The 12,694-nt window shown below is 34.1% G+C and overlaps 1 protein-coding gene across 1 annotated transcript in view; it reads left to right on the top strand.

Annotated features, from left to right (window-relative positions):
• Map3k15 (mitogen-activated protein kinase kinase kinase 15) overlaps positions 1-12,694 on the top strand; it is a 79,134-nt gene that overhangs the window by 43,678 nt on the left and 22,762 nt on the right. The window contains exons 12-15 of the mRNA XM_063243058.1: positions 2,924-2,973; positions 4,796-4,885; positions 9,601-9,688; positions 11,246-11,379. Coding sequence (XP_063099128.1) covers positions 2,924-2,973; positions 4,796-4,885; positions 9,601-9,688; positions 11,246-11,379 — 362 coding nt within the window. The remainder of the gene's footprint in view (positions 1-2,923; positions 2,974-4,795; positions 4,886-9,600; positions 9,689-11,245; positions 11,380-12,694) is intronic.

Below are 12,694 nucleotides of genomic sequence, written 5' to 3'. Positions count from 1 at the left end.
AAAAATTAACATCATAAAACAAGCAGAAGTTTAAATTTGTATTAGAGACTGCTTATCAGATATAATTATATGTCAAGTGAAGGCCAGTAATCCTGTCTAATATTTTACATTTGAGCAGTCTTCATATGTAAATAAATTTGACAGCCATTAGTGTGAATGGACTGCCATGGTGTGCTCATGTTTTTTTTTTTTTTTGCCTGAACTGTGTGCATTAAATATTTGAGTGTAAAAGAGAAAACTCAAGCTATAATAAAATACATGCAGATGTATCTCAGAAGAATGAGCCTATCTTTTAATTGTTTTTTTAATAAATCTGTTATTGCAGTGAAAATCTGAAATGCTTCAAAATCCAAAACTTTTTCAATGGCAGTGTTCAGAAGGTTTTAGATTTTGAAGCATTTCAGTTTTCAGATTTTCAGATCAGGCATGCTTGACCAGTAAAGTCTGCAGAATCTTTGTTTGTTTATTTTGTTGTTGCTTTCTGAGACAGGATCTTGCTATGTAGACAGGCTGGCCTTGAACTTATTATGTAGCCCAGGCTGGTCTCAAACTCACAGTGATCCTCCTGCCTCACCTTCCCAAGGCTAGGATTACAAAATCTTGAAAAACTGAAAAATTTGAAACACTTATGGCCCCAAGCATTTCAGATAAGGATATTCTATCTGTATAATATATACATAGAAAACTGCATAAATCATAAATGTATAGTTTTACAAGTTGAATTCTGCTCAGTAGCCAGCACAGTTCAAGAAAAAAAATCTTCAGATCTTGCTCCTATTCCATTTGTGCAGGCCTCCAGATGCCAATTCTGCAGAGCACCCTGTTCTCAGTTCAGAAATTTCTATGCCACATACCAACCTTGTTTACTCTGTGTTATTGATGCCACAGTCATAGAAGAAAATTTTCAAGATTTGGATCTGTAATCTCTATTTCATTGATACTGATGAAAATATCTCATATTTTGACAAGTGGTTGCAGAAAAAAAACTAATGGTATTAAAGTGACTTCATACTTTTAAACCAAAATAGTTTTGATCTCATGGCATTCTAATATTTTGAATCCTATAATGGTTGCTGGCTCTTAATAGAAATTTCTGTTGGTACATATATCTCACTAGTTGAAAATGTTTTACTTTGTATCGAATCTGTAATAAGAAATTGATACAACTCGAGACCATACGCATAAGTGAAATAAATCAGACATGCATGTGTAAACATCATATTGTCTCTCTAGTATAAGAAGTTGAAAGAGTAAGGTCCAAAATATACAATAGATATTGTGAATGGGGAAGAAACTGCAATGAGGGAGAGCAGAAAAGATGAAAGAGGAACGGAAAAAAAAATATATGTATACACACACACAGACACATTCAAGGTAGTTATACTATTAACTTTTATTAGTTCACTGAAAAGAAAGGTTTGTGTTTATATTGTTTGATCAATTTTTCATGCTTGTATCTTGTAATTTGAGCAACTACTTTGAAGATAATACACAATGTGTTAACTTGTTAATCTATTGTTTTGAAATTCTGTATCATTGTTTTAATTTTTTTCTCTTAAAAATGGAAATGAAAAAGAACTCTTAAGTCACAAATACTAGTTTCCCTTGCAGATAAAATGTTTTGCCAAAGAGCTCATAGTTGTTGCCTTTTCCTTTGAAAGGAATCTTCACGTTTATCTTCATTTACAATTTTGAAATTGCACACACTGTGAAAGGCAACCATGTTTTCTTTGAAGGTGGTGTCATTTTTCTATAAAGCTGCATTTTTTCCTAATGGATGGTGGGAAGAGAATACACACACATGTATACAAATTCTTGCAGCATCATTGTAAAATGAGATTAAGTCCTTAATATACTAGCCAAAGATTCAGAAACTCATAGTGGAAGTAAGGATACAGTAGTATGCTGATAAATGTTAAACAGCAAGCTGGGGGTGCAAGCTGATTTCTATCTGGGCTAATTTACTATGTTTGCCTATTTCTATGAAATAAATACTCCCAATGTCCATTTGCAAGCAACGTGAGGTCAAACGAATTTTCCTCTTTAAAGTTATTTACTACATTTGTGGTCTATTGGTGGCACTGCAATAGCTTATCTAAAACTAGATTTTAAGTAGTCCTTCTGAGGCTTACCTTTGTGCAAAGTTTAAGGAAGGGCAATGGAGGAACAGAGTTGCTTTCATTTGTTAAAGTGTATCAGTACAGATTGAAATCCCAGTTAGTTTTTCTATCAGTCATGGTGGGCCAGCTGCTACAATAAACAGCTTCCAAATCGCAACATCTTATATGAAAAGTTTGTCTATGCTTCATATTATAATCGGGTTGGCAGGAAGCCCCACTCCATCTTGTAGTGGTTGGAGAAAAAGAAGATAGCGGAGTGCTGTGGAGGTTTTTATGGGCCAGGCTTGCAGGTGGTGCACATGGATCCTGCTCACAACCTATTGGTTAGAACTCCATCAAATAGCTCCGTCTAACTTTGAGGGAGGCTGGGAAATGTAATTTAGATGTGTGCTCAGGGAAAAAAGGAAATGACGATCAATGAATGGTGGTGTATCTGTCACAGTTATGCCTTTCCAAACATTTTTGCAAGTTACTCAGTTTAGGTGGGCTATTTCCAAATGTGTTTTAGATTTTACCTACCCTATTGACAAAAGGTGAGAGACTGCTAGTATGTATATAGTGAGGTGAGTGCTTATTTCTATCTCAAATTATTGTTTCAAATTTATGTTGTTTTTTCTAAACTGGATTAGAATTACTAGTGAATTTTTATACACAATAGGAAGTGTTTCTAATGTTTTAAGTTTTACGAAGTATATTGTTCTAACACCTAACCTCTAAATAGCAGGAATGATTGATCATAAAATGAATCTTAAAAAATGAATTTTGGCAAAATCAAGCTACTGATTTCTGTTTGATACCTGCAGACACAAACCCATGAGTGGAATTTTACAGCCTTTTCTATCAAGGGACTAAGGTAAGAACATAAGAGTAAATTTAACTATTACTTTAATACAAATAATGATAATCTTCCGTTGCTGCTACTGCTTCTGTTTTTTGATAGTTGGGATTGAACCCAGGGCCTTCACACTAGGCTATATTCTACGCTCTTTTAAAAATTTTTTGCTTTTGACGCAGGGTCTGGCTAAATTGCCTGGGCTGGGGTCCTGCCTCAGCCTCCCAGGAGTGCTGAGATTACAAGTGTGTACAATTATGCCCAGCTAATGATAATGTTTTATATACTTCATCATTTCTACTTATTCATAAGATGTGCTATCCTTATTGATGGAACCCAAAATAAATTATTTTCTGTTTTCTTCCTCTGCCCAAGGTTTATAATGTACAACCAGTGAGAGCTTCTTGCTTTGCTAAAACAAGTGTCTTTTCTCATGTGTAGCAGCAGAGCTCTCTTGTCTCAAACTTAAGTTTGCATCCTTAAAAAGAGAAGATGTGTCTTTCTTGGGCCAGAAATGTTCAAGTGCTCAGGGTCCCCAAGAGCTGAATCCAGGAGTTATTTATGAATGGCACTTTGGTGGGGCCTCCTAGAAAAGCAATAGAGCCAGGAGTATTGATATTAGGGAGGGAGAGAGGTGGGATTCCAAGAAGTGTGGTAGTTACTTTTTGGATCAGGAATGGTGACCATTTGTGGCTTCCTTCAAGTACAGCTACCCCTGAACTGCATTCATCACCCTAAAGCATGTCCAAGGGTAAGAGTGGCTATGAAGTAGTTGTGACTTCTAATACCACATGCTGTATGACATTGGGAAGTCACTCAGCCACTTTAGGTCTCAGTTTCTTCTCTGATGTGACTCAGAACTTGATAGTGGTATGACATGAAGGGTATACTTTAGACATTCCTACTGCGGTCTAATGAATTGTGATAGTTTCTTTACAGATTGTTTTTTAGTACTTAATCATGCATGAGCTAGCTTTAATTATTTTAATTGCCTTGGACTATTGGATACCTAACCTTAATTATTTTAATTACACTGATGATTGTGGTTTCAACACTTTGTCATGTCCTTTATAGCATAAAGAGTGGCAGTGTTGGATCTCAAGTGGAGATAGATGACTTAGATAGATGATAGAAGAGACCTGATAAAGTGACTTCATTTGGAGATCTAATCATGAAAGAGAATCAGCCTACACTGATTCTGTATAGTACCACCTGGAAGAATGAGGGCCATCACAGAAGCTTTGGCTGAGTGTGAGTGATAAACTTTCTAACAGTGAAATCTGCCAGCAGATGAAATGTGATGACATTCTTTCACTGGATATGTTCAAGCAAATTGATTGTTTCTTGTTTGTGGTACTGTAGAGTCAGGTCCAGATATAGGGTGGAGATGCACCAGATTGTATTTAAAGGCCTCTCTTGAGCAAAGCTGCAGTGTTTATTCTGTTTGCATTGTGTGACCACAAATACCATGTCCTGGGAGGCCTTTGCTAACATAATAAATTGCTTTACAAATACTTGCCTTTTTTTGAGATTCTAAACTCCTAGAGGATAAAGGTCATATGTATACCCCTTTCTATTGCCCATATGTTTAGCTTAACAGTGAGTATAGAAGAAGTCCTTGATACATATTAAAGTCAGTTGATAAACACCAACTCAAACATAAACAAGATAAATAGCCCTGGTATTGAAATTTCATAGAGAACTAAAGGGCAAATTTGTGGGGTGTTTGTTAATAGACTAACAAATCAGGAATTTGTAAAATGAAAGAAAATCTATTACTATCTTTTCTAAAAAATTTAAAATTGGTATATCTTATGTATAAATATTGTGTTTGGAATTATAGCATTTCCAAGACTGATGGACGGTGCTGTTTTCTTTACAATAATTTGGATGACTTTCAAATCTGCTTTTCTACAGAAAACCAGAGTAACAGGTGAGTTAATGGCTGACTCAGATAATTGCAATTTATAGTGAATCATTTTTGAAGGACCCTTGTTGTGAAAAATATTTGCTTTACTAGCTTTCTTGAAATTTTAATTTATAGAAAATTTATTTTATAGCTTTGGGATATAATCCACATACCTCACAACAGACTACAACTCAATTTTTTAGTATATTTCCAGGATTTTCAGCCATTATCTTATTCTAATTTTAGGATATTTTCATTACTCCTTCAAAGAAACCAGTATTATTAAGCAATTACTCCCCATTTCTACCATGCTCACCCCCATAACCAAAACCCTGTGCAACCATCATTCTCTTTTCTCTTTGAATATGCCTGTCTTTGACATTGTGTATACGTGGAGTCATAAAATATGTGGTCTTGGAGTATTACTCAACTATAAAGAAGGATAAACTTGAGGCTTTTATAGGTAAATGAATGCAACTTGAGACCATATTCACAAGTGAAATAAATCAGACTCGCATGTGTAAATAACATATTGTCTTCCTAGTATAAAAAACTGAAAGAGTAAATAAGATTCAAAATGTACAACAGATATTGTGAAAGTGAAAAGGAAAGAAATTTCTCAAAAAGGAAGAACAATTGGGATAGGGGAAATGAGAAAAAAAGAAGAGAAAAGATTATATGTTTGTGTATATATATATATATATTCATATATATGTGTGTCTATACATTCATATGTATATATATATATATATATATATATATATATACACATGATGGATACTGTATTAATCTCTGTTCATCAAAAAGAACAGTTTTTGCTTTTGATTGTGTTTTTCATGCCTATATCTTATAATCTGAATTACTTTGAAGATAACATTTCACAATATATTAGTCAGTGTTAATCTATTTTGTTTTGAAATTCTGTATCTTTATTTTTTTAATTAAAAAAAATTAAGAAGATATATGTTGTCTTTTGTAACAGGCTTTTTCTACTTACCATAATTGTTGCTGTGTTGTGGCTGAAGAATATTCCATTGTGTCAATATGTCACATTTTATTTATCTGTTCAATTGACAGCTATTAGCATTGCTTCCATTTTTGACTATTATGAGTTTTGCTTCTGTGAGAACATATGAGTTTTGTGAGAACATATGCTTTTATTTCTCCTGGCATCAAAATGTTGGGTCTTATGGTAACTCTAACCTTTTGAGAAACTGCCAGACTGTTACTACTCCAGTATTAACATTTTACCACATTTGTTTTACATTTTTTGTATGTATATGGTTCTTGTTTCTGAGCTATTTAAAAGTAAGTTGTAGGCATAATGCTGCATTACCTCTAAATAATGTGATATGTTTTTGAAAAACAAGGATATTTGCTTATGTATTTGTCTCAGCTCTATTTATTACAATAACTATTCTTTCCCCACTGAATGATGTTGGAAGTCTTAAGACTATCAGTTAACTATTAGGAGTTTATTTCTGTGCTTTCAGTTCAATTCTGTGGATCTATATGCCTATCCTTTGATTATTGTAGCTTTGTAAAAACAAGAAATGTGAGTCTTCCAACTTTGTTCGTGTTCTTCAGAGTTGTTTTGGTTATTGGAAGTGCTTACATTTTCAGGTGAATTTTAGGATCAGCTTGTCAGTTTGAGAAAAAAAGCTAGACTTTTCACAGGAAGCATGTTGGCTATCTAGATTAGTTTGAGAGCGTTGCCATATTATCATGTTGCCTCCCAATTCATGAACATAAGATGCCTTTTTATTTATTTAGACTTTCTTTCAACAGTGTTTTATAGTTTCAGTGTAGACTTGTAGTCATGCATGGCTTTTGTCAAATATATAAATAAGTATTTAATTCCCTTGATGCTATTGAACATAGAGTCGTTTCCTTAATTTCACTTTTGGATTATTTATAATGTATAAACATACAATTGATCTTTGTATGTTGATTCTGAAACCTGCAACCTTGCTGAACTTATTATTTCTAATAGTTTTTATTGAATTTCTTAGAGTTTTTATCTATATGATCATGTCATCTGCAGGTATTTTGAATTCTTCCTTATCAACATGGATGCTTTTGATTTTTGTTTTTGTTTTGCCTAATTACTCTGGCTGGAATCTCCAGTATAACATGGGATAAAAGTGGTGAGAGTAGACAGCCTTACCTTATTCATGATCTAAAGGAGAAAACAGCCTAGATTTCCTCTTTAAGAATGATGTTATCAGCCAACTTTACATAGATAGCCTTTATTGGGTTGAGGAAGTTCTTTTATTCTGAGTATATTTGAGACATTTTAACTCAATATGTCTCGGACAATCATTATCTCACTGTTTATAATTGGATTAAATATCAGACTAGAGAACCCTTGAATTATAACCATCAACAGAGTTGGGAAGCATGCTGCCAAATATGAGGTAGAACATGCTTTTATTGAAAAAGTTCACCTTTTTGACCCTCATTTAATATTTCAGTGCCTTTTTTGCCATACTTTTTTTGGTACTGGGGATTAAAACTGGGCTACATCTCTAGCCCTTTTTTAGCTTGATACAGGGTCTTCCTAAATTGCCCAGGCTGGGGTTGACTATCCATCTTCCTGTCTCAGCCTCCTATAGTGCTGGAATTACCAATATTTGCCACCATGCTTTACTTTGTTTATTTAATAATTTTTAATTGAAGTGTAGTACACATGCAAGTAAATTGTATAAATTTCACTTAGTACAGTCAGATAAGAATGTATGTATATCTACACTCAGATACTTGTCTCCAAGATCATCATCCCCAAAAGATGCCTTGTGTCCTTTTTCCAGTCATTAAATCCTCACCAGTGATAACTATTTTGATTTCCATTACCATGATTAGTTTTGATTGTTTTCACCTTCACATAGAAAGAATCAAATATTCATATTCTTTTTCCTTCTTCCTTCTTTTCTTTAAAATAGTAGCTATATGTGATTCAGCCCTGATATATGTGTGTGTTCATTCTTTTAGTATTTTTATGGTTTTTCATTGTGTAAGCATGTGACAATTTATTTGTTCTTCTATTGATAAACATTTGGATTATTTCTAGCTTGGGACTATTATGAATAAAACTGCTATGAAAATTCTTTTAGATGCCTTTTGGTGAACATATATACAAAACTGAGTTCTGTTGCATATGCATCTGGGAGTGGATTACTGGGCTATATAGGTCGGGTTTATATTTAGCTTTGGTCAATACTATCAGTTTTCCAAAGTAGTCTCATGAATTTACACCCCACCAGCAATGTAGGACAGTTTCAGTTGCTCCATATGTTTAAATATCAATTAATATCATCTTTTAAAATTTAGTTACTCTGATTAGTACATATCATTTGTTTCCTAAAATGTCTATTGGGTTTTCCAGTGTTCAAATACTAGGAGAAAAGGTGGGATAGATTAGTTAGGAAAAAGATTATTTTAATGTTTTGTGTAAATTATTCCAAAATATACAGTATTCTTCCCTGCCATCTTGAGAGAAAATCCTGATTAAAAATATATACAAATAAACTACAACAGTCTAGAAAGGGGCCAGTGTGGCTCAACAATATATATGAGAAATATTTATGGATAATGGTTAATATTAGGCTTAATTTGTATCAACAGAATAATGTAGCAACCATATGCATTTCCTCCCCTTATACAAGATCTTAAATCTTGCTGAGATCTGCACTGTCTACAACTTGAGAGGAGATGGCCATGCTATTATTAGCACTGATTAAGCCACTCCTGGAATGCTAGTATCAGGGCCAGGCCTGAAGAATAACAGGGACATATTTATTTGATTATTTTTGACTTTATTCTTATTTAATTTTAAATGATACATAAAATAAAATTATTTATTGAGTACTCTATGATGTTTGAGGCATGTATATATACATTGTATAATTATAAAATCAGAGTAAATATGTCTGTCTCCTCAATTATTTCTCTATGGTGAAAACATTTAAGATATTTTCTTCTAGCTTTTCAAAAAATGTATGTGGTATATTACGGTTATCTATAGTCACCCTCCTCTGCAATATAGCACCAGAATTCTTCCCCCTGCCTAAATATAACAGTCCCTATTGATCACCTTTCCTCATCCCTCTGTTCTACTCCTCTCTCCAACCTTTGGTAACCACTTTCCTACTTTCAACTAAAATCTGTCTGAGACATGTGTACTCCCATGTTTATTGCAGCACTATTCACAATAACTAAGACATGAAAACAACCTAAGTGTCCATCAGCTGATGATTGAAGGAAATGTGATACATAAACACAGAAGGGTTTGACTCTAAACAGTCTGTAAATGGAACACATGTGAAAGAAATTTTCAGATCAATAAAAAAATTTTTTTTGTTGAATTCTTCAAGGAATGAATCGCTTTGGGGAGGTAACAGGTACTCCGTTCCTGAAGGTGCTCAGCATTATTGTCCATAGTTGATGGAGGTAGTGTATAGAGAAGATTCAGATAACATACGTGTATTGGATCTAGATTAGATGAACACTACAGTACCATGTTAAGGAGTGAATTTTGATTGTTCCATGCCTTGTAAAATACTGGTTTATATTTCAAAACATTTTAATATGGTGGTGATGAGCTTATGGCACACATGCTGCAGTGGGCTGAAAGCTCTAAAAGGTTCAGCATCACTGGTTTAATGTAATAAAGCTAAGTTAAAGGTGAAGAACAAGAGTAATCCTAATGGGCAACACCTTTGTGACATTTACTGTTGTAGGTTTTACTGTTTCGTCAGAGAGATGCTTACCGATTCAGTGGACGCTACAATGGAGCCGGAGAGGGAGACTAGTGGAGACACATTTGACGTAAGTCACAGAAGGCCTAGAAATTGGAAAGAGTTCCTTATTCTGTTTTTGATGCTTAAAGTAAAAATCCCAATTTTCATGTAAAAACATTTTATTGAACATTTAAAAATGCTAATTTCTGAACTAGACAGCTATCACCACCCATGGCCATCAGAGACTAATATATTGCTATAGGGAAATCTCATTGCCTTGGGATCATTTTAGTCAGAATTTTTAGGAAAAATCTGGTATAGATCAGACTAAAATTTTCTTTTGTGAGCAGTCTGTGAAAAAGTTTTTATAGGACTAATTGATAGTATTTAGGAGAGTTCAAAAGAAATAGTCAGTTAGAAGCAGACCTCATTTAAAGTGACTTTAATTATATCTGTGTGCATATAGTATATTAAATATAACAGTTTTTAAATCTTTTTTTTTTAAAGAAAAGAGTATCATAAGCTTTTTTGGACATGAAAGTTGTCCACAGGAACTATACTACTTTACATATGTTTAAATCTTGTACACATGTTAATTAATTACTAATTTGTCATTAATTCAGTTTTTCCCAGTGATCACAATTTAATGAGATTTTGTACTTCCAAGTTAGAGTGAAATGAATTCCTTGAGTTTCCTTCAGAAATTATTAAAGGACTTCATGTTAATTATTCAGTCAAGTACTAGAATTATTAGCATACACTCAAAATGAACTGAGTGATAGACCTTGAAGACAATGTATGTGGGGGAGTAGAGAAAGGTGTGAGATAAAAACATCTTTTGGGGAACATGCCAGTTTCTAGTTAAAGCTGACAATGATGGAGACCCTTTAGTTCTCTTAATTGCCATGTGTAGCCTTAGAAGTAGGAACTATTTTGTTAATAAACTGCATTTCAGTACTAGATACAGTGGAACATGTAAAACAATAGCTTCCTCTCTGCTTCAAATAAATATTTTTCAGCCTGTATGGTTACCTTTATTACTCACTGAGAAAAATCAACTCCCATGCAGCAGTGTGTCAGAGCTTTTGGTGATAAGACAGAAGCAACAGTATAGCCATACTAATTGTAAATTGAATATCTGTAGTATGTGCTAGATTTATATTACTGAAAGAGGAGTGAAATCCAGCATAAGTCTCTGTATTAAGACAACTTTATTGACCTTCAGTTGTTTCCTGGGATATTAAAAGAGGTTTGTTTCCTGAAAAGTTGATAGGGACACTATTTGGAGTACTGAACATGCTTAGAAGCGGTTTTAAATTACAGCATTAAAATGGCAAGAAACCTCTAGAAGGTGAACCAGGTAAGTTATATGTGACTCATATTTTTAATTTTCTTGGATTCCATTTCATAAAGTAAAGCTATAAATGCATGACCCACTGAGAATCCTTATTGAGCAAAAGGTATATGACTGAAGAACCGTGATTTGAGCAAAAAGTATATGACTTAATTACCATGACTTGCTTAATGCTCAAATAATGTTTATAAATTTTATAAAAATTACTAGACAACTTTTGAATTTGGGGAGGGTTTCTTTACATCAAGTTATATGAAGGATTTTTTTGTCTCTTTGATTTTCCTGCTTTAGTTTGAATATGACCATGATGCAAATGGGAAGAGAATTGTCTTGGGAAAAGGCACCTATGGAATTGTGTATGCTGGCCAAAAACTGAGCAATCAAGGGCAAATAGCCATCAAAGAAATTCCAGAGAGAGATAGAAGGCAAGTTGTGGGCTTCCACATTCTGTACTTAATATCCAGCCCCCTAAATCATGAGCCTACTACTGATGGTGCAGAGGATTTAAGAATGAGAGCATTATGCTGTCACACACCTTGTAATTCTCTTGTAATAAGGGTGATTTGCTATTTTTTAGAATTCAATTCAGATAATGGCACAACTTCACTTAGAGGTTTTGGATTGCAGATTGTGTTTTATTTTTTTATTTTTATTTTTTGGTCTTTTTTGTTTTTATCGGTACCAGGGATCGAACTCACGACTGCCTGCTTGCAAGGCAGGCGCTTATGCAGCTGAGCTAAATCCCCAGCCCCACAGATTGTATTTTAAAAGAAAACTCTGTTTCTACCTATCCACTGCTTCTGGAGTTTTACATTCTATGTAGTTGTTTCTAAATATTTTTAAATGTGACTGAACTTTTTTTTTCCTTTTTTCTTTTAATGCTAGGGCTTTGAGCATGCTAGACAAGTGCTCTCTATGAACTACATCTCCACCCTGTGCCGAGTGCTTTTAAATTCCCGTTATAACGATTGAAAAATGCTTTTGATTTGTTTGGATACATAATTACAGAAAACTAAATGTAGCATAAAACAGTAGGTTTTTCAAAACAGAGTTGTAATAAATACTGTGACCTTCCACTTCACCCAAGGGTATATACCTACATCCCTCCATTAAGGTGATCACTGACTAAGGATGGATTGCACATCACAGTTAGTGATTTGTACCAACTAAAATCCTTTGTTAAGTCATTCATTTATGAATACTCAGTGAGAGAGCATTTTGTGATTATATGAATTATAAGATAAGACCTGAAATGAACTAGGGCAGTTTCTTCATTTTATCACTATGAAAACCAAGGCTCCAGAAGATAAAATGACTCCTCCAAGGATGAGTAGAAACAAGAATATGACCTGGTATTCTGTCTCTCATTCTCATGATATATAAGGTGCAACATTTGTATAGATTTGGGGAAATTTCTGGCATGTGCCACCTCCTTAGTTTGGTAGCATTGATGGTTCCAGATGCTCATTGCCCACAGCAATTACTGGGATTTTAGAACCAGAAAAGGGTCTTAGAGAACATTTTGTCCAACTCTCTATATTTGCTGACTAAACTTACAATGATTTAGCATCTTTTCTGTGCCAGGTTCTAAGAGTCTTTGAGGACTGAAAAGTTACTAGGATATTGTCCTGATCCCAGGGTGTTACCAGATGGGTGAGCAGTGCAGATGCCTGTGAGTCAAAGTGACAAGTGCCATAATAAAAGGGTATACAGAGTATTTCTAGAACACAGAGGTGGGCT

The sequence above is a fragment of the Cavia porcellus genome, unplaced genomic scaffold (assembly GCF_034190915.1).
Source record: "Cavia porcellus strain 051 isolate PalLab524CR breed Dunkin Hartley unplaced genomic scaffold, mCavPor4.1 scaffold_33, whole genome shotgun sequence".
In the NCBI taxonomy this organism is placed as follows: domain Eukaryota; kingdom Metazoa; phylum Chordata; class Mammalia; order Rodentia; family Caviidae; genus Cavia; species Cavia porcellus.
Note: the sequence above shows the minus strand (reverse complement) of the source record. Positions and strands in the feature narration are given on the sequence as shown.